General features: G+C 35.5%; 3 protein-coding genes across 3 annotated transcripts; 2 read left to right on the top strand and 1 right to left on the bottom strand.

Annotated features, from left to right (window-relative positions):
* The first annotated feature begins 777 nt into the window (after positions 1-777).
* Positions 778-1,977, top strand: LOC131845293 (uncharacterized). Its single transcript, XM_059194336.1, has 2 exons — positions 778-1,071; positions 1,808-1,977. The coding sequence occupies exons 1-2, from the start codon at positions 778-780 to the stop codon at positions 1,940-1,942; spliced, it is 429 nt and encodes a 142-aa protein (XP_059050319.1). The 3' UTR covers positions 1,943-1,977.
* Positions 1,978-3,855: 1,878 nt separating this feature from the next.
* Positions 3,856-4,356, bottom strand: LOC131845326 (protein LLP homolog). Its single transcript, XM_059194373.1, has one exon. It carries the CDS (start codon positions 4,293-4,295, stop codon positions 3,876-3,878), a length of 420 nt encoding a protein of 139 aa, XP_059050356.1. The 5' UTR covers positions 4,296-4,356; the 3' UTR covers positions 3,856-3,875.
* A 127-nt stretch (positions 4,357-4,483) lies between these two features.
* LOC131845267 (uncharacterized) lies at positions 4,484-21,360 on the top strand. The gene is made up of 12 exons (XM_059194307.1): positions 4,484-5,005; positions 7,142-7,256; positions 8,197-8,364; positions 10,043-10,122; positions 10,471-10,512; positions 11,431-11,476; positions 11,611-11,788; positions 15,023-15,145; positions 16,404-16,565; positions 17,062-17,223; positions 18,110-18,201; positions 19,334-21,360. The coding sequence occupies exons 1-12, from the start codon at positions 4,939-4,941 to the stop codon at positions 20,454-20,456; spliced, it is 2,358 nt and encodes a 785-aa protein (XP_059050290.1). The 5' UTR covers positions 4,484-4,938; the 3' UTR covers positions 20,457-21,360.
* Positions 21,361-23,077: the final 1,717 nt, after the last annotated feature.

Raw genomic sequence — 23,077 nt, 5'->3', positions numbered from 1 at the left:
AAATCGCTGTTGTGCGGTCTTTCAATTATATATTGACGGCGAGATAAATTAATAAAATAATACTGCAGATTCAGTTTTCAACATATATTTTTATTGTAACATTTTTTGTTATATATATTTATTTTTCTATACAAAATAAATGTAGGCTGCCAGTAACTGTCAATCTGCAACAGTATTCTCTCGCACTAGCCTTCGGTTAAATGAACTTAAATTAGGCTTCCTATTAGGCTTATTGTTTTAAATTTAAACGTCTAGTTGCTTCTATGTGTGCTGTACCCTGTTTTACCTCGCCACCCCCTCATGCCCATTTGAAATGTCATGCCCCTCATGCCCCTCCGCTAATGGTCAAAGCTTAAGCCGATGCCAACGATACTATAGATAGCAACAAAACTACATAACGCTGACCCAACTATTAATTTGTGTACACTAATATTATAAAGAAAAAGAATTCATTTATTGCATGATTGTCATTTTTTCACTAGAAAGCTATTATTATCAGTAGGTAACAAAAATCTATATACACGGACGGTTACACGAAGTTAGTTTAAAATTATTTTATGATTACAATCTACAATCGCATCACTAAAACTGGAACACTATGATGACAGTCATTATAAATACACATACTTTGGCTGTATGAGTTTAGTATCGTTGCCTTTCCTAAAGCTGTAGACATACTAAAAAAAATATCTGTTTAAAACTTATGAAAAGTTTCGGATAATATATATTCTATTTATTATCAGATTCTGTCGCGAAATAAATAAGTAAACATTTCAAATGGCCGTTCCAGTACTACGCCAGCCAAAGGTGCAACAGCACGAGAAATCTAAACCCTTTAATGACACGGCAGATGTAATAATTACATTAAAAGACCAAAAGAAGCTGGTAGTCTCTTCGGATGCCTATCACGGCATATTGATGTCAAGTGATATGTACAAATGTGTGTTTTGTGATAGTGATATGCACAGAGACGCAGCGTATAAAGAGCAACATAAAAATACAGATAAGCACAAAGAAAATTTACGCAACTACCCTCATGTTGATGGTTACGATGAGAATTTAGTGCGAAAAGTAATCACAGAATTTTTTTAGGCATGATAATGTAATGGTGCACCCTCCTGCGCTAACGGTTTACGCTGGTGGGGCACCAGTGGAGGATGATAAGATGAGCATGAGGTCAGGTCGGTTAGCCCATCGTGACAAATTAATCAGGAATTTACCACGATGGTTTCCAGAGGGGTTCCCTCGCAAGGAGGTCAACCTGACATGGTACATTGCTAGCAGTGGGGTCAACAGCCCTCATTACTAACAATCCCGTTCCCCACGAATTATGTAGAAGTTTCTGGAAAAATCTCTTATTCAAATTAAAAAATCATTTATTCATTTAGGACATTTTAGCCGCTTATGAATGTCAAGTTTTTACATTATACTTTTTTTCCCTACCATCCAGTTCGGTATATAGATCCAATTGAGAAGAACTGGCAAGAAACTCAATTGAATTACTTTTTTTTAAAAGCCAGTCTATTTACAATGTATGGGTATTAGGTATTTGGTATTTTAGACATAAGCTCTGTCCTGTACATTACTCTTACTTTATTACTGTTTTTTTCCTATGTGTGTGTACAATAAAGAATAAAGTAATAATAAAATGATTTAAAAGAGCAACACGCAAGTTTCTTGCTTGTTCTTCTTATGATGAGACAGCTTTCCAAATGAGCGGTCAACTATTCCAAAGTGCTTTTATGTAAGTTTGTTTGAATAAATGATTTCTATTCTGTTCTACTCTAAAAGACTTCCTTATTTTCAGCTAAACAAAGACACATGGTATTGTACAATATGCCGAGTAACAGTCTCCACTTCTTGTTTGTCACGTCACATCAACAGCTATGGTCATAGGGAGGAGTTGAAGACAGCTATCAGGAAAGCCACTGCATATAAGTAGTGTGTTAAACATACATTTAAAATTATTAACAGAACTAGCTGTTCTAAAATAAAAGATTTTTTCAAATACTTTCTTGGCAGGTAGCTGATGTAATGAGTAATTTAGACTAATTTCTAAATTACTCCTTATTACATCAGCTACCTGCCAAAAAAGTCCCATCAAAATCGGTCTAGCCATTTCAGAGATTCGCTGGAACAGATCAACAGACAGACAAAAATTGTAAAAATGTTATTTTGGTGTATGTACCGTATTTATATTCATATGCATGTAGTAAAAAACGATTATTTCAATATTACAAACAGACACTCCAATTTTATTTATATGTATAGATGTGAATGTTTAAAAAAGATTTAATTAAAAAAAAAAGATTTAATTAAATGAAATTAAAAAAAAATTAATTTAAAGATTTAAAAAAATAAAAGAAAACAATTATAAACATTTGCAATACCTATTATTGCAAATGTTTATAATTGTTATAAACATGTATTATATTAAAAAGGGAAAAGGAATCTGTTTTTATCTAATCTATATGATACTTTGTTACAAACATAAGAAATAATCGACGACCTCGGTGGTCTAGTGGCACATCGCCTTACTTCCGATGGTCGCGGGTTTGATTCCTTGCACGGCACAAACATTTGTATTCATGAGTATGATTGTTTTGTATCGATCTGGGTATTTTTTATATATAATAAGTAGTAGTAGTAGTTTTTATATAATAATATGTATGTATTTAAAAAAAAATCTATCTATGTTTTTGTAAGTTATCTAGTACCCATAACACAAGCTTTAGCTAGCTTACCTTGGGTCTAAATGGCGCTGTGTAAATTGTTCTGAGATAAAAAAAAAAACTATTGAACTACCTGCTGAGATTTTCTCGAGAGACTACAGCATGGGGTTTTTCAAGAAGGGTATATTAAGGTTTCTTAAGGGTCGGCAACGCGCACTTGACACCCCTGGTGTTTCAGGCATTCATAGGCTACGGTAACTGTTTACCATTAGATGGGCCTTATGCTTGTTTGCCACCTATGTGGTATAAAAAAAAGAAAGGGATGTTACACACATTTTCTATGTGAATGTAAGATAAATTAATACAATTTCCACTTATTTAGATGATAGTAAATGTATTTATAATATTTTAAATACTTTTTTTATTAACTCTCCCAATTTAAATGCAAAGGAATTTATCTTATACATCTGCTTGCAAAAAAAAACAAATTACTCATATATGTAAATTAATTAATAATTTTGGTTAAGGGGTATGAATATGTGAATATTTAAAATTCAATTGGATAAAGTGTTTAAGTTATAAAAATAAATCTTTAAAATAATAGTGGTGTTTTAGTCTTTACAAATTAATTTTACAATAATTAAGATATATCACCCATCGAGCATAATACTACCACTGTAGTCTGTCTATATTTCCATTTATTGAGTCTATGATTTAATCTTATTGTATACTAGCTGTTCCCACGATTTCATCCGCATGGAATTTAACTTTATTTTTCTAAAATACAAGTAGCTTAAGTTACTCCTTACTACAGCCTGCCCGCCTACCTGCCAATAAAAGCTCCCTCAAAATCGGTCCAGCCAATTAATTAATTATCCGGAACAAAGTCTTTTGTAAAAATGTTCTTTTGGTGTATGTACCATATTTCTATTCATATGCATGTAAATGTAAAAAATAGTTATTTCAATATTACAAACACACTCTTTATATGTATGTATAGGTGTATAGATAAAAATATGTTTGTCTTATTCTATATTTCCATTATACTGAAAATGTATGTAATTATAACGTAAATAAACACATGTTAAGACTGTTCAAGTATTACATAAGCTACTCAAAATTTTCTTTATAGAATATTTTTGTGAATGGAATTTTCATTTAACGGTTGTAAATAAAAAAAAAATATAATATATGCTATTTAATTCATCGCCTACGCTTTTTGGACTTCCTTTTTACATTTTTCTTAGCGGCCTTGTTGATTTTTGCTATTTTCCTCTTGTGCAACCATACCGGATACTGTCCATTTTGATCTTTTAACGTTTTCGTACTGAATATTCTTTTCTTTCCGTCTTCGGCGTCGACCTCCACGTTCTCGTCATCCGAACTCATTTCTACATCTTCAGGCTCTTCCGCCACAACTTTCTTGGTTGGTTTCTTCTTTTTAATTTCGCCAGCGTCCAGATATATCACCTGATCAGATTCCATAACCTCACTTTCTGTAATTTTTTCCTCTTCTTTTACGCCGAGCATTTTCTTCAATCTGGCCAGTTCTTTTACTGCATACCTTTCTCGCTTTACAGCTCGACACTTTCGCTTCCATCTGCTCCGTAAAGACTTGGCCATTGTTATTTACAAAACAAAAATATTGTGGAATACTGTGTAACAACAAGTAACACGTTTGAAAAGAAGGAAATGTCAAAAAACTTCAAATCAAAAACATTTGCTTGTCATTTGATTTGTCAATGTCAATTGTCAGTTCTAATGAATATACTACTCTGTGTAGGGCATAACCAGACTAACAAAATAAAATAAGACCAAAACTTAATTACAATTAATTTATTAAAGGATAATAAAAAGTAACTGCGTTTTCAATTTGTAAATAAAATTGTGTATTCGAGTTTCGTATGTGACATATTTGGTATGCTAATTAAAATGTTCTTGCCGCTGCATCTGAAATGAAAAAAAAGTTGTTTATTTTTTTTTTGACAGAATGATGATTTGACAGATATTCCTCCCTAGCGGATCTTATTTATTTCTGAATGTTTTTAACTTGTAAATGCTTACACTTACTGGTGTCGTTCTTTATAAATTCCTAAATGAAATCTCACGGAATACTTTTTGGAACGTTTCCAACAAGTATTTGTTTATATCAACCGGCGTATTAAACCTTTACCGTGGTTTCTTTGTCTGAAATTTATTTTTGGTGTTTGATACTCACGCGGTGTTTTTGTTAAGAATTATTGTGTTTTAATAATTTGTTTTGAAAATGGACTCATCGCCTGTTGAGTCTGATACCAAAACAGAGCTGAACGACAGTGGTTACGTCCATGATGGTAAGTACAAAATATTCAAGTTATTTTCTTAATGCTTAGCTATTTGTTTAAATTTTTATTTCGTAGCTTAAAGAGGGTACTTTGTTCCTCTGCGTATTTTACTAAAGTACACTTTGTAGAAACTTGTCTGCCTGTGTACCTCAGTTTCACCCATTTCAGCCACCAAGCAGCTTGCTTTTTGCCGTTTTGTTTGAAGGATGAGCTGTGGCTGTTATACTGCAGGATTTTCAGGCATAGCATCTTGTTCGTGATTAGTGAAATTTTTTAAAAATATTTTATATAATAACCCAGGACAGTTCCCACACCGCCATCTAGTCCTAAGCTAAGTGCAGCTTGTGTTATGGGTACTAAAAAATTGATACATTTTTTTTCAAGCTTTCACTTGAACAAATTTATTCTGTATGATATTTCTAGTCTGTATGATGTCAGTCATTTCAGACATTAGCCAAAACAAACAGACAGACAGACACAAAAATTTCAAAAAATTTTAGTGTATGTACCATATTTATATTCATATGTATGTAGTAAAAAAAGGGTTATTTCAATATTACAAAAAGACACTCCAATTTTATATGTATAGAATTTATATGAAAACCTATGTAGTGTAATTATGTCAATAATTGTTTGGTCAATATAGGCACAGTCGATAAACAGATTCTACTGTATAATGATAAGTGTGATACAGATAGAGTTGCCCAGGTCATCTAGTGTATAATAATAATAATAATAATAATTGTATTATACTTTCTTCTACATGTACTGTACCCAAAACACTTCAAAATAGTCTGCAAACATTAAATATTCACTCTTCCAAATATATATATATATCTCCTACAAACAGCTACAATATTAAATAGAATAGAAAAGAGTAGAAAATCTTTTATTCAAATAAACTTACATTGAATTACTTTTGAATAGTCATTACATTTTTTTAATCTACCACTCATTTGGAAAGCTGTCTCATCACAAGAAGAATGAGCAAGAAACTTGCATGTTGCTCTTTTTAATGATTTTATTATTACTTTACATTTTTAAGTTTAAGTGTGTGAATACAAACCACCAATTAGCACTAATTCAATTAAATACTCAAATAGAAAAAATATTGAATATATAACCAACTGGTTAAACAATTAATAAGAGGAAATAAGTCATAGTGATTATACCTGTCGCATAACTTGAAAATTCTTGACCTCCTCAACAATATCATCACACAGCACAACCTTTCCCACACTTGGCTAAGGACTGTGTATGTGAATATTACCTTCTTTAAATTTTTAAAGGAAGAGAAAAAATAATAATAGTAATAGCAATTCATATAAGAGTTATTCATCGTAACAATAGGATACCTGCATTAGAGAGAGATGGACAAAAGTAAAACATTTGGTTATTTGAGCCTCTATCGGCTTTTGAATAAACTCATGATTTGTCCCAAACAGTAAGACTGTATCATCAGCGTAACATATCATTCCTAGATGATGAAACGAATAGCAGTTTGCCCGGATACTGGATGTTCGGTCAAACATGTGACCGAATAGCCGGATATCCGGCTGAACTTAGCTAACTAATAAATTAATTTTCTTTCTATAACAGTCAATTACTATCGAGTGATTAAAAATTTAATACCAAAACTAATTTTATTCTTTATGTAATACTAAGACTAACTAAATAAAGCTAAACTAAATAATAAATTCTAGTACTTATCGGGTATTCGGCCGGATAGTATTAAGGCCGCCGGATAGGCCGGATACCAGATATTTACCGGATATCCGTTTCATCTCTAATCATTTCAGTATTTTCCAACTTAATATTATGTATATTGTTTAGGTATACTTAATATATTAGGTTGTTCGGAAAGTAATTTCTTTTTTTCCTAACTTAGGATTACCAACCAAAAACTACTGCTTGGATTAATTGTAATTTTTCACACACAAGCCTTGTTATATGAGCTCTCAAAGCATATAAAAATTATACGGCTTAAGTGTGAAGTTGAGTGCAAAAAATACAATTAAATCCTAAGTTAGGAAAAAACGAAATTACTTTCCGAACAACATAATAAATAGTGTGGGGCCGAGAATACTACCTTCTACTACTACTCCAAAATTTGTTTTATACGTAAATGTTGCTATTTGATGACAGATGCTACTCCACACAAGCCGCCGGAGGTCCAGACCAGTCTCCTGGACCTGTCTGACGATGTACTGCTTTATATACTGTATTACTGCTCCCCGATGGATCTCAAAGCTTTAGGATAGTAAGTAAATTTTAAAATCTACAGATTTCTCCAAACTGAAGAGGAAACGACCCTACACACCTATGTGGTTGTAGCCCACTCATGCATAGAAATAATCTTTATTCAAACTTAATTTAGAAGAGACTCTGATATTGTTTGACCTTGCACAATTACTCTTAGTGACAAGCTCAACCCTAAACCACTTTCTAATTTTGGTCATATAAGCACTGCATTTTACGTTGTTCAGTTAGTCTGTAAGCATCCGCTGCATTGTAAACACATGTACTAAAAGTAAATATATCATCGATTAAATAGAAAAATCACATTACAAAATTAGAAGCTTCTTTTATATAAGTCAATTAAATTAACCACGCCATCTTAATCAATATGTAAATACTTTTAAAATGATATATAATACTTTTGTGTAAATTTAAAACTTTAAAGGGAAAAATTGTTTAAATAAATTTAAAAACTTTAAAAGACAAAAATTTACATTTTGAATACTGCCATTTTTCTATTTAACTGACGATATGTTACATGTGTACTTATGTAGCTTTTCTAATACCGACCCCATCACCATCCCCTCCGATCGATCCCCCGTCCAATTCAAACGGGGATCGAAATTACGACGGCCTGAGCCGAGGTTCGAACCTCTAATTGTGCCCTCAGACTAAAGTCTGTATCCGTCAGGAGGAGTTGGCCTTCAGCCGCTCCATAAGTCCTTCCGCGGGTTTGGAGTGCCATCTGCACTCACCCCCTAACGTCCGGTAAAGCTGTAAAGGCCAGCTACGCCCAACAGCATTAGCGTGGTCCGAAAAAAAAACCCATCACCGTTATCATCAATCACCATAAAACGAATTACTGACTTCAGTTAAACATTTAGGTAAAGCTAGTAATTCTAAGATAGAGAAGAATAAGATAGAAGACGAAAGAACTTAAAATGTCTATTTAATTCCTACAGTTCGTGCAGTCGTCTGGGGCAGTTGGTTCGCGACCGTACACTATGGATCCGGGTGGACGCTCGCAGGGAGCCCTATGGGCACGAGAGGCTGCAATGGCTGCTCAATTACACCATCAACCAGTCCACCACGGAACTGCTCCTTGCAGGATTTGCAAGGGAAACCGACGAGTAAGTTAATCTTTATTTTTTTCTTGGTTAGTTTGGGCTATTGTCAGGTGCTTCGAACTGTAGCATTGTGACTAGATCTATTGTGCTCGCCCTTTTTCAGAGTTCGCTACCTAGTACTACTACTAGTACCCGTCAGGGACAAGAATTGAAGGATATTCTTAGGAGCGATGGTTTTTATCTCCTCGGGAAAGAGTGTAAACTTTCCAAAGGAGATATTTCGTTTATGCATGAGTGGACTACAGCCACATAGGATGTGTAGTGGCGTTTCCTCTTCAGTTTTGCCATATGTTTGTTTAATTTGCAGTGTCCTGTGAGGGCCCTAGTCATCTGTATAAGAAGTTATTATAATACTATTAGAATTATATAGAATCGCGACAATTTTTTTATTGCTGTATCTTATCTTGGTAATCCTTAAATATAAATGAATAAACAACTAGGTCTACCCGTTTGAAATGGTTACCTTGACTAAAACTATCCCAAAGCCAAATAATAAACGTTTCATCGTTCGAGCTTCAAAAATGACGAATTTCCATACAAGTCAATCAAGAGCCAAAAACAAAGTTCTAGTTTTAAAAATAACGATGCTTCTGTCCTTTCACCTTACAACCCTTTTTTCGCATTCTAAAGCCTATGTCCTTTCTCAGTGTCTAGTCTATCAGTAAACGAATTAACGTCAGTTTTTGAAACTAATACGATGTAACTTTTTGGGTTAGGTTATTGAATATCTTTAATTTATTTGGTCCACGCGGATGAAGTTACAGGTACAGTTTGTCTACATATATATCTATAATTGACAGAAAACATTAATATAAATTAATAAAGAATTAATAATAAAAGAGATACTTATATAGTCTTGTTTAAAATGGTTTTGACCTACCGCAAGGGAAACCCCAAGTGACTAAAACTATCCCCCCCCAGGCCCAACTAAACAACCGGCACGCTCTGCGCTCGTCGACTGAATGCCAAATAAAAATCGTTTCATCGTTAGTAGGTTGGTCTATAAATACTAGATGGCGCTATTTACAAAAATAATCCTTACATAAAGAAATATATTTTTAAAATATCGCCTACACATAAATCAATCGAACGTTAATTAATCGGCCAATCGCTGGTAACCTACCAATGAGCAAGAGGCGGGGACTCGCGGATGGATGGGTGACCGTCGAGTCATTCCAATTCGACAATCAGATTCGACGTCACGTAGCATATTATTTCACGATTTAAAATATCAATGTTATACCTCTATTAGCACAGTACATATTTTTTTATAATCTTTAACCTAAAATTCCTGTGGAACACCTGACTGGAGCAAACATCACAAACAAGGCAATTGACAGAAGATGTGTTTGCGCCTTTCCCTCTGTATATTTTAGTTTCTTGTTGGTAATTACGAATACAATCCTTTGATAATAATACGTATTTAGTTTTAATAGTTATTTATCTTTACATAGTAGCATAACACGTAAAAGTTTATAATGACAAGACAAAATTCGAAGAGTTGACTGAAGTTGTGGCCAGTCATGTCGAGGGAGGCAATCCGTGTTCCACTTCACATTGATGACGCCTTTCATTCCTTATGAGTCTGATAGATGGCGTTAACAGATGTCCTAAATGAATAACTGTTTTGACTAATAAAATCTATGAAACAGACAATACATAGCATTATCTATTCTTTCAGAACTCAAGGAACTGACGTCACACTTGGGTGGCAAGAATGGCAGAACGCCAGGTGTTCGCAGATTGATTATCAAGCAATAAGTATGGCCTTTATCTCTTTTATTTCACTGATTTATTATAACACAGGGGACAAACGTGCATGCGGCTCACCTGATGGTAAATGATTACGGCCGCCCTGCACCTGCTATACCAAAGGAATTGCAACTACGTTGTCGGCCTTTTAAAAAGGAATAAGCCCTTTTCTTGAAGGTTTCAATATCGTATCGGTTCGGAAATACCATTGCTGGAAGGTGATTCCACAATGTGGTTGTGCGTGGCAAAGTTTCTAAAAACTGTGGAGGACCGCCATTCATCCAGATGATCAGGATGGTGTTTTAGTTTCTGAAAGGTGGTACAAGAGGTGATTTTCTATTTGTTTTTTGTTCGCAGCTTGGCCCCGGCGTTTTTACCAGCCTCATGGATCAGGGTACCGTATTTCTATCTTACTTTAAATTAACTTTCTAACATATAAAATTCTTTATAATATTTATAATAAAACTCCTCCGAAATGGACGTCCGATTGACGACCTCAGTGGTCTAGCGGTCTAACACACCGCTTTACGTACGATGGTCGCGGGTTCAATTCCTCGCACGGCACAAAAATTTGTATTCATGAGTATGATTGTTTGTATCAGTCTGGGTGTTTTCTATGTTATTCTAATTAAGAAAAAATGTTATTATTATTTTACATGTTCGCATATTGAATTTGACTGTATATATGTGAATAAAAAATTAATAAAGAATAAGAAAAATGTATTATTATTATTTTATAAGTACGCCTACTAAATTAATTAATAATATTTTGTATTATATATTAATCTTTTATTCACAAATATGGACTGTATAGTTGTGAATAAAAGATTAATAAATAATAAAAAATATTATTAATTAATTTAGTAGCCGAATATACAGTCAATAATTGTGAATAAAAGAATATATAAAAATATATAATAAAAATTAATATTATTATTTTACAAGTTTGCCTATTAAATTGGACTGTTATTTGTGAATAAATAATTAATAAAGAATAAAAAATTAATATTACTATTATTTTACAAGTTCGCCTATTAAATTGGACTGTTATTTGTGAATAAATATTTAATAAAGAATAAAAAATTAATATTAAAAGAAGGTAGTTTCATTATTACTCGGTATCGTTAAACTAGTTGCATATAACCCCCACTCATATCTTCTCTGTATAAAAGGGAGGGTTTTTGTAGGCCGCGGCATTCGGTCCTTGAGCACAGGATGTGCTGGTTGTATTTTAATTGCTAAAGTGAATTGTGTTAGAGACATAGTTAAATTAATGTTATATAGTCGTTATTTTATTATAATACATACTTTTACTAGTACATAGAGTTCGTATATCTAACACTATTAAATTGGACTGTTATTTGTGAATAAATAATTAATAAAGAATAAAAAATGAATATTACTATTATTTTACAAGTTCGCCTATTAAATTCATTTCATCATCACTGCACATTTGTGAATAAAAGATTAGTAATTAATAAAAAAACTTTTTTTAAGGTCGCCGAAGTGGACAAAGGACGAATCGATACAGTGCAACTCGCCACTGGACATGGACGAGTCCAACCAAGGCGACAAGCCGCTTTACACGATCAACTCTATGGAAATGGAACGTTTGAAGCGTATCTCCAACTTGACGTCGCTGGCTCTCGAATACTGCAACATCGATTGTAACATGGTGAGCGTATTGAGTGTTGAATGGAGTTGTATTGCAAACAAACCGTTTCTGTCTTATTACAAAAAGACAAACCTGTTTTTTTTATACTACTATGGTTGCAAACATACGGCCCATCTGATGGTAAATGGTTACCGTAGCCTATGAACGCCTGAAGCACCAGGGGTGCCACGTGCGCGTTGCCGATCCTTAAGAAACCTTATTATACCCTTCTTGAAAAACCCCATGCTGTAGTCTCGTGAGAAAACCTCGGCAGAAGTTCATTCCACAATGTAAGTGTACGCGGGAGGAAGTTCCTCTGAAACCGCACTGTCTGAGACCATTTAGATTCCAGCGTGTGGGAATGAATTCCCTGTCGATGGCGAGCGGTGCGATGGTGAAAGGTGGCCGTAGGCATCATGTCGAACAATTCCTCAGAACACAGTCTTTGTATAATCGGTAGAACACACACAGCGAAGCGAAGTCTCGCCTCAAACTAAGTGGTTTAGCACCAGTAATAAACCATTGACCAAAGTATTCCTTATTACAAAACGAAGTTATTTCTAAACTGTGATTCGTCTATGGACTAAAGTTAGACTAACAGTGGTCTAAATGCAAAAAGTAGGGGGGAAAAGGGGATGGTTAGTAATGTGGACTGATGATCTTATTGCTAGCAATGTACCATGTCAGGTTGACTTCCACGCGGTTCCCCCTGGAAACCATCGTGATAAATTCATGGCGAATTTACCACGATGGACTAACTGACCTGATCTCATGCTCACCTTATTATCCTCCACTGGTGCCCCGCCAGCGCAAACCGTTAGCGCAGGCGGGTGCACCATTACATTATCATAATTAATAAAAAAATGCAAAAAGTAAAAAAAATTGTATGTCGTTTTTTTTAAATATCTTAACTAAATTAAAAATATATTAACTAAAAATATTTAAAGCTAATTTTACGATATATTATATTATATTATATACGAATAAGATTATCTTATATATAAAATTGTCGTGTCACAGTTTTCGTTCCCATAATCCTCGGAAACGGCTTGACCGATTCTCATGAAATTTTGTGAGCGTATTGAGGTCTGAGAATCGGCGAACATCTATTTTTCATCCTCCTAAATGTAAGGGGTAGTCCACCCCAAATTTTTTTTTATTTTAAGGCAAAACAACGTTTGCCGGGACAGCTAGTAAAAATATATAAATTTGTAAAATATATAAATTGTTACATATAAGGCACATGAACTTACGTCTGCTAAACTATGTTGTGACAACTCATGCTGAGATTTGAACCTGAGATCCCATATCTTGCACTTGTGAGGTCCAGCTGCCTGCAATACATACAAATCATCATCATCATCTGCTTCTTCCTTATCCCATTTATTTGTGGTCGTCGTAATATGTTTTTCTCTTCCATTCATCCCTGTTCGCAGTCATCTCGTTATTTACTTCCTTTCTTACCATATCATCTTTCACACAGTCCATCCATCTCTTTTTCGGCCTTCCTCTGCCCTTATAACCATCCACTTTCATATGTAACACCTTTCTTAAAATATTATCCTCATTCCTACGCATTACATATCCATACCATGATAGATGATTACTCTTCAACCCTCCGATCGATCCCCCGTCCAATTCAAGCGGGGATCGATATTACAACGGCCTGAGCCGAGGTTCGAACCCCTAGTGGTGCCCTCAGACTAAAGTCGTATCCGTCAGGCTGGAGTTGTCCTTCAGCCGCTCCATAAGTCCTTACTTTGGTTTGGAGTGCCATCTGCACTCGCCCCCTATCGTCCGGTGAAGCTGTAAAGGCCAGCTGCCGCCGTATTAGAGTAGTCCGAAAAGAAAACTCTTCAACCTCTCTGACACCGGCGCCACATACATCATTCATTCATCATCATTACCTTGCCTTTATCCCATTATTTGTTGCAGTATGTCATTCTCTTCTACTGCTCTCTATAGCCGTCATATCTGAGCATACTCGTTTTATGGTAATTGCGTAAGGTTTTACAACAAACTCCCACAGTCTGTACTCAATTAGGCAGAAAAGAAATTCAAATGTGTCATAAAATATTTTCTTTGTAAAAAAACTTATTATAAAATTGAAGAATTTATAAATGATAATAATGTTTTTGTAGGAAATATCTTTTTTTTTTTTTTTTTTTTTTTTTTTTTTTTTTTTTCTCTCTATCTGCGATCAGCCAGGAAATATCTAACTTAAAATTCATAGCGCTGACAATGTTATCTGATTGAACAGAGATTAAGTGCGGTTAGCGTTAGTTAGAGGTTTCTATGTTGATTATCGCGTGCGTAATCCTTGTTGTTAATTAAATATAACTAAATAAAAGTATTAAATTAATATTTAATTTAAAAGGGCAACACACAAGTTTCTTGCTTATTCTTCTTGTGATGAATCTGCATTCCGAATAAGCGGTAGAATAAAAAAACTTGACTATTCAAAAGTGCTCATTAAGTTTATTTGAATAAAGATTATTTCTATTTCTATTTCTACTCTCCTTTTCCATCTATCTACGTTTATATTATACACTTTCTTTAAATACGTCATCAGCATCATCACAATCAGAAATATATAATCATCATATCCTCAGAATAAATAAATAAATGGCACGCAAAAATATGATGGCTGGCTCATACGTCATACTCGTGAACGTGTGCTGCTTGTACGGTGGTCTGCTGTAATCACTACGACTGTTTTAATCCTATTGAATACTTAATATCCGAAGCTAATAACGTAGTTCTAGTTGGTGGTTTGTATTCACACGTTTCGAATTGGAAATGTAAAGTCAGAATGATTATTTAAAAGAGCGACACGCAAGTTTCTTGCTCGTTCTTCTTGTGATGAGACAGCTTTTCGAATGAGCGGTAGGTTAAGAAATAATATAAGCAATCTAAGTTTGTGTTATGGGCACTATACAACTGATACAAATACATAAATACATTTTTTGTAAACATACATAATGAATGAATGAATGAATGAAATGAATGAAAAACATTTATTGTTCCTCTCACAGAAAGAATAATTACATAAATTAATATGTACATCAAATATAAAAATAAAAACAAAATAATTATAATATAGAGGTAATATAAGATATACATAGAAAACACCCAGACCGATACAAACAACCATACTCATGAATGTTTATGCCGTGCCAGGAATCGAACCCGTGAATCGAATCGTGAATTGTCCTGAGATATTATTTAATTAAATATACATATATATTGTTGCAGATATCTTTGAGTAACTTCCCACCGAATCTCAAGAAGCTGTCTATTAGAGGGACCAAGTGTTTTAACCAGCGAGTGGACAAGACCTTCCTCTTCAGGATATCTGACTTTCTACCAAAATTGGAGGTACGTTGATCTCTAACTTGAAAGAAAGAAAGTAGTAAAGAAAATAATCTTTATTCAGTGCTATTCACTAACTTCACATAATTTTAATTCGTAATGAACATATGACATTTTTATAAATATCTAAATAATTTTTAATAATAAGAATGATAAATGTATAATATAAAATCTCAAGGGTCTAACTGTGTCCCATAGATATTCGCATGGGACACAGTTACATACATCTCAGGCAACATCGTATCATTTACCCGCAACAAATATTTAACTTTTATTTATTTATTTATAAACTCTTTATTGCACCAATAGAATTAATACATAATAATATACATACATATATAAATATATAAATACACAGAAATACAAGTACAATTTTTTTTTTATTAAATTTTATAAAACGTGACAAATTCACGATGGTTTCCAGGGGGAACCGCGTGGAGGTCAACCTGACATGGTACATTGCTAAGAGAATACACAAGTTTCTCGCTCATTCTTCTTGTGATGAATCTGCATTCCACATGAGTGGTAGAATCAAAATTTGACTATTCAAAAGTGCTTATAATGAGTTTATTTGAATAAAGAATATTTCTATTTCTATTTAATCATCAGCTCGTAAGTCGACACATAAATTTTTCATATGTTTACATCTAAAACGCAAGGGATCCAAACTGAGTCGAAATTAACAAAAAAACTGCGTTTTTAGTCTGTTTCTGTTAATAAACAGATTCAGGGTCATTGGGCTCCCTAAAATATGGTCGAGCGCAGTGATGGCTGGCTCATCTGTCATACTTGTAGACGAGTGCTGCTTGTAGGGACTGGTCTGCTCTTATCACTACGACTGATTTAATCTTATTGTATATTTATATTTGACCCAAATAAATTAGTGCTGGTTGATAGTTTGTATTCACACGTTTCGACTTGTAAATGTAAACTTACAAGGATTATTTAAAATAGCAACACGCAAGTTTCTTGCTCGTTCTTCTTGTGGTGAGATAGCTTTCCGAACAAATAGTAGATAAAAAAAAATTGTTGTGACTATTCAAAAGTGCTTATTTAAATTAAATTTATTTGAATAAATGATTTTCTATTCTATTCTATTGCGCCAAAACTACTCACATTATGGTTTAATTTAAAACAAAACATTTATTTGTAATGTGAATTTCAATTTTTCATTATGTTCTCAAGTGCTTATTTAAATTAAGTTTATTTGAATAAATGATTTTATATTCTATTCTATTCACTAGCAATTATAATATTATTCCAGTATCTGGATGTATCAGAGTGCCAGTGGATGGAGCCTGTGTCGCTTATGACCCTCAGCAAGATGGCCCACCTGGAGAGCCTGCTCATGTGCGACTGCCAGCGACTCAGCGAGTTCGTTGCGTACGCCTCTCTCTCGATGCGGTACGGGTTCAGGAATTTGAAGGTATGTACAGTGCAGGGATGTTATGGATATGAAATGTCGGATACAGATAGGTTTCGGATATAGGAATGGTTATTAAACCGGATGCGGAAATGAAATTATTTCGGATCATCCGTTTCGGATAATTTCGGTTACGGATATTAAGTTTTTAAGGAATTTCAAAAGTAAATTGCAAATCTATACATATATAATTGGAGTGTTTGTAATATTGAAATATCCGTTTTTTACTACAGGCATATGAGTATAAATATGGTACATATATCAAAATAATATTTTTTATAGTTTTGTCTGTCTGTTTGTTCCGGATAATCTCTGAAATGGCTGGACCGATTTTGACGGGACTTTTTTTGGAGGTAGCTGATGTAATAAGGCTGGACCGATTTTGACGTGACGGGGAACAGCTATAATACAGCTAATATATAGTATATTGTTAAAACTATAGTATGTTTTCAAATAAATGTTAGGACTCGTTTTAATGAGACGATGTTTGTGTATACAGTCGCTGGACGTGCGCTGGTCGCCGGTCGGAAACTCGGAAGTGACGGCGCTGGGCTGGCTGCCATCACTACAGCGGCTGAGACTGGCCGCCCCACGACACAAGCCGGACAAGGCGGGGCCCACGGGGCCCGCGGGGCCCGCCCTGCACGCCTGGGAGCGACACGTAAGTGATGGGGGCGGGGCCCACGGGGCCCTGCACGCCTGGCAGCGACACGTGAGTGACGGGGGCGGGGCCCACGGGGCCCTGCACGCCTGGCAGCAACACGTGAGTGACTCGTAGGACGGCGGCCGAGCCCACGGGGCCCTGCACGCCTGGGAGCGACACGTGAGTGACGGAGGCGGGGCCCACGGGGCCTGCACGCCTGGGAGCGACACGTGAGTGACGGGGGCGGGGCCCACGGGGCCCTGCACGCCTGGGAGCGACACGTGAGTGACGGGGGCGGGGCCCACGGGGCCCTGCACGCCTGGGAGCGACACGTGAGTGACGGGGGCGGGGCCCACGGGGCCCTGCACGCCTGGGAGCGACACGTGAGTGACGGGGGCGGGGCCCACGGGGCCCTGCACGCCTGGGAGCGACACGTGAGTGACGGGGGCGGGGCCCACGGGGCCCTGCACGCCTGGGAGCGACACGTGGGGGAGTAGAAGGGTTTAGACAAATATGGTAATTTTTTCGCAAAAAATCTGGGTAAAAACTAAAATTACATTTACGTTTATTTATGTATGTATGTATATTTGTAAGTATTTTTAAATACCTATGTTAGGTAAAATTATAGGTTAGTCCTTTCCCACCACTGCCTATCAACCGCTTTCTGTTCTTACCTAATGGTTAGCTGGTAGAGCCATATAGCATTAAGCTCGCCAAATTGTACAATTTTATAAGTACAATATAGAATAAGTAAATAAAAAATAAAATATAGCCGAATCCTACATAATAATGATCATCTCGGTTATACAATCGCCAGTAGCATAGTATGTATAAATAATTAACATTATTCTTATGTGATATATATAGTAGAGCCTGAAATTTAAAGTTCAACACTTTGTTTCAGGTGCCTGAATATTTCAAGGGTGCTCGGAAAATAATAAAATCGGAAATTACTCCTGAAGAGGACCAATATAACGCAGAAAAAGAAAAATATAGGTGAGTCTTTGGTTTCAAGTGTTATAAATAAGTTGTTTATTATATGGTCTTGTTATTCGTGAAGAATAAATAATAAAAAGTGATGATTTATTTGCAAAATTGTTCAAAATATAGTAATAATAATATCTCAGAACAATTCACACAGCGCCATCTAGTGCCGAGCTAAGCAGAGCTTGTGTTATGGGTACTAGATAACTGATATAAATACATGGATACATTTTTTTTGTAAATAAATACATATTATACATAGAAAACACCCGGACCGATACAAACAATCATACTCATGAATACAAATGTTTGTACCGTGCGAGGAATTTAACTTAAGACCATCGGGTAGTAAAACGCTGTGCTAAACCACTAGACAACCGAGGCTGTCAATATAATGTATTAATTAGAAATAGAAATAGAAATAGACGTCAATTCGTCAACCTGAAATTTTACTTTATTTTTCTAAAATAAATGTAGCCTAAGTTACTCCTTATTATGTCAGCTACCTGCCAATAAAAGTCCCGTCAATATCAGTCCAGCCATTTCAGAGATTAGCCGGAACAAACAGACACACAGGAAAAAATTGAAAAAAATCTTTTTTTGATGTATGTATCGTATTTATATTCATATGCATGTAGTAAAAAACGGTTATTACAATATTACAAACAGACACTCCAATTTCATTTATATGTATATACAGCAAGAGTAACTTGAAGCAGTCATGCTCGCTATAAAGTTCAAACGCCACAAGCGTCGTGGTGGGCGAGTCGATGTGCTCCCTCTAATATGGTTGAGTGCAATGATGGCTGGCTCATACGTCATACTCGTGAACGGGTGCTGCTTGTGAGGATTGGTCTGTTCGGGTTACTGACACTAAACTATTTTCTTTTGCAATAGCATATGCTGGTGGTCACTCTATTCTCCCAAATTTGAATTTAAAAATGAATCTGTATTATTGTAAACATATACAAGATTTATTTGAAAGGTGAGTTTCTTGTCAGTTCTTCTCATCTCGAAATCATTCCAAACTGACGGTAGATGGCGCAAGAGTCTGTAATAGACCTACATGAATAAAAACATTTTGAATTGTATGCAGTGTAAATGTGTGTATGAATGAATGAATATCATCCAATTTATATTTCAGAATCGAGAACTGTCAGGATAAAGAACAACAGACAGACGAAGAGCGAGAGCGTCCGAAACGTAAGAAAGGGAAAGGAAATGCATCAGAAGATCAACCTGAATCGTCGAAGCGTCCAAAACGCAATCTGAGCGCTGGCCCGTCGACCAAATATGGAAACTCATCTGATTCTGACTCAGATGATAATGATAACACGCCCAGTCGCATTATCTACAAGACGTTGATGGGGAACCCTAGAAATTTCCGCATAGGCACCATTATGAACATGGGGAAACCTCCTAGTTTACGTGCATCCACTTCGAACTCATCCAATGCAGCTGGCAACTCCAACCAACCAAGGATGGAAAGTTACGTCCGTTTCCGGCAGAACGAAGTACCTGTTATAATCAATTGTCCGGCAGTTGATAATGAGAATGCAAATGGAAGTAACGAAAATTCAGCAAATAATGATAATGTGAATTTAAGTAATGGAAATGCTGGAGCTAGCAGCAGTAACGATAGCAATAGTAATGAAAATAGTAACAACGCAAACAGTAAGAATGGAAGTAGTAGCAGTAATGCAAATTGTAGCAATAATGAAGCTAGAAATCACGACAGATGTGGCCCAACTTTTAGAGTCGAGGAATTCAATTTGCACGATCCGATGCATCGTCTACCTAGAGCTCACGTTGTCTATGTCAATATCAGAGAGCAACGCCATAACCTGTGTCGCTGGTCAATACCAAACGAAGCCGGAAATGCACACGAGCCAAGACACTGCGAATTCGTCTCCGGATTTCCACCAATGCGGCAAGCAGACCCATCGACACTGGTAACCGATATTGCTCTACAGCATTTTGGAAGAGCCGAAGGTGAAGACCTCAATTACTTCCGGATAGGACCACCAGGAGAAATGGCTGTGGGTAGACCCAACGTTTCCAATCTTATAGAGCTGACGGTGAATGGGTACAGGAATGTAACTAATAGGAGTCTGGTGCATCTAGCGACGGCTGCGCCGTTTTTGAGGAGGATAGACTTCACGGGTACTACGGTGAACCAGAGGGGTATTGATGATTTTAAAAGTCTACGTCCAGATGTCGAAGTGGTGTTCAATGAAGAAGTTGAAGAGAAGAAAAATTCCGAGTAATTACTAGTCTTTAATAATATTGTGGTTTGAAAATGTACTGTAGTAGCTAATAATTGCTAAAAAGGTTAGTATTTGTAACAATATGCTTATTTATTTATTTATTTCAGGCTACTAGGCCCATATTATAAATACCTTATAGACTAACATACATATGAAATAATATAAAATTAAGAAATTGTGTGATCACGGTACTGATGGCGGCAATCTGCCACGGTAGCGCCGGTACACCACACCTTCGGCCAGTAGTCCTCCTTCATGAACGTGGGCAGCATGTTGGGGACTTGGCCCGAGTCCCCAACATGCTTATTGCAAACGCCTTGAAACTCGCGTTTTGATTCGACTCCAGCTGCGTCACCCTCAATATCAGATTACTCTTGATACGGATATAATCGACAATGTTCTGCTCTTTATTTTTTTATAACACAGGGGACAAACGAGCATGCGGCTCACCTGATGGTAAGTGATTACCGCCGCTCATGAGCAACACCAGGGGAATTGCAAGTACGTTGTCGGCCTTTTAAAAAGGAATAAGCTCTTTTCTTGAAGGTTTCAATATCTTTATGTAAGGAGCAAAACAAACGGATGCTGCGCGCACGCACGCAATAAAAGTCGGCTACGCGCATGTGTCCGGTGTTTCAGGGGTTCATAGACTAGTCATCAGACGGGCCGTATGCCTATGTTTACCACCGTTATAATAATAATCTCAGGACAATTCACACAGTGCCCTCTAGCCCCTCTAGATTGGTACTAGATAACTGATACAAATATATAGTTTTTTCTCACCGATACAAATAATTATATTCATGAATACAAAAGTTTGTGCCGTGCGAGGGATCGAACCCGCGACTAAGGGAAGTAATGTGCTAAATCGCTAGACCACCGAGGTCGTCAAATTTTTATAGTATACTAGTTAGTATATTATGCGACTTAGTGTGAGTGGAATATAACTTTATTTTTCAAAAATAAAAGTAGCCTAAATTACTCCTTATTACATCAGCTATCTGCCAAAAAAAGTCCCGTCAAAATCGGCCATTTCAGAGATTACCCGGAACAAACAGACAGACAGACAAAATTAAAAAAAAAATGTTATTTAATTATGTATTTATATTCCTATGCATGTAGTAAAAAACGGTTATTACAATATTACAAACAGATAAATTTTATTTACATACAGATAAAATTTGTTCGAACATTAACTATAATCTATAAGTTTCTCTTGATTTTTGAAGATCGCTGTGCAATTATAAAATATTGCAGTACATTTTCAAACATTACGTGTGTAGACAGTTGTCTCTTATTATTATATCAACGTTAGAAGTAAATAAAATGATTATATATACCCAATGACGTCATAGAATGACGTCACATCTATGTAGTAGCACTTTTAATAATAAACTGTATTTACCCTAAACCGCTAAACCGTGACATATGTTTAGCCAATTTAGTCCTTATTTAAAACGAAATAAGATCGAAATGCATTTGAAAAAATACAGCTGGCGCGCGCGTACCGTCTTCACTTTCGGTCGCTGCGACAGACGACATTAAAAAAATAAGAGTATTGGAAAATCTACTCTATTTCCAAATGCTTAAAGTATATTATTAAATGTGCGATATATTAGCTTGAATTTTTTCTTTTGCAGTGCAATTAGATTTCAAACTGAGTTTATAAGTATAGATAATTTAATATAGGAAAATTAATTTCATCTGAGAGCGACGTGACCAGTGGTTTACTGCCATTATTTAACAGCCAAAAGGTCAAATTTGGGCGACACCAAAACCACTCTGTGTCAATTTATATATCTTACTAGCTCTCCGGTGATGTAAACATCGTTAACAAATAATTATTGTGAGATACGACGTTACGGTAGGTATTTGGATTAAATACCCAATAACTTGCAGCCAAAAGGTCGTGAGTTCAAATTTGGGCAACTAATGAACACAAAAAAACTTTGTGGCAACAAACAAACTTGTCGACACCAAAAATCTTTGTGTCAATTTGTATTTCTAACTAGTTCTTGTGTGATGGAAACATCGTTAACAAACAATTGTTGTGAGATACCACGTTAGGGTATTTGGATTAAATACCCATCGAAATGTGAGCATGTCTATTCAATTGGACAATATCTCTGACTGCCCCACCTGGAGTAAATGTCGTGATGTTAAATAATAATAATAATAATAAAAATTAATTTATATGATGATCAAACATCGGACTGGAAAGATCTCAGAATTATACTTGCTATTATATTCGTAGTTTTAATCACAAGATGGCGGACAGAGGACGCCATCTTGTGACTTAAGGTTAGAAGATGGCGTCCTCTGTCCGCCATCTTGTAATCTTAAGTAAATGAAGTAGCTATTATTGTAATCACTATTAATATCAATTTAAATGTTAAGCATCCATATATTAATTAGCAATAAAATGTAATAAATGAAATTTTTATAGTTTTATTTATTTACTTTATTAGGTACCCTTTATAATATAAATTAATTTTATTTTGATGTAATTGTAGCGCGGTGTATCCCCATCACTATTGCTTTATATATGTTATGATGAGGTGCCGCTACATAATATATTATTTATTGTAGTACGTAGGTAGTGAGTATACCGGTAAAATGAT

This window comes from Achroia grisella, unplaced genomic scaffold, assembly GCF_030625045.1.
Source record: "Achroia grisella isolate CSIRO2021 unplaced genomic scaffold, CSIRO_AGI_Agris_v1 utg461, whole genome shotgun sequence".
NCBI lineage: Eukaryota > Metazoa > Arthropoda > Insecta > Lepidoptera > Pyralidae > Achroia > Achroia grisella.
Note: the sequence above shows the minus strand (reverse complement) of the source record. Positions and strands in the feature narration are given on the sequence as shown.

Bases quoted from the DNA above. Each gene is read 5' to 3' on its own strand.
- LOC131845293 (XM_059194336.1), top strand. From the start codon at position 778: ATGGCCGTTCCAGTACTACGCCAGCCAAAGGTGCAACAGCACGAGAAA. The intron at 1,072-1,807 runs GTAATCACAGAA...CCTTATTTTCAG, and splicing joins ATGAGAATTTAGTGCGAAAA to CTAAACAAAGACACATGGTA.
- LOC131845326 (XM_059194373.1), bottom strand. From the start codon at position 4,295: ATGGCCAAGTCTTTACGGAGCAGATGGAAGCGAAAGTGTCGAGCTGTA.
- LOC131845267 (XM_059194307.1), top strand. From the start codon at position 4,939: ATGGACTCATCGCCTGTTGAGTCTGATACCAAAACAGAGCTGAACGAC. The intron at 10,513-11,430 runs GTATTTCTATCT...TACTTTTACTAG, and splicing joins GCCTCATGGATCAGGGTACC to TACATAGAGTTCGTATATCT. The intron at 17,224-18,109 runs GTAAGTGATGGG...ACTTTGTTTCAG, and splicing joins TGCACGCCTGGGAGCGACAC to GTGCCTGAATATTTCAAGGG.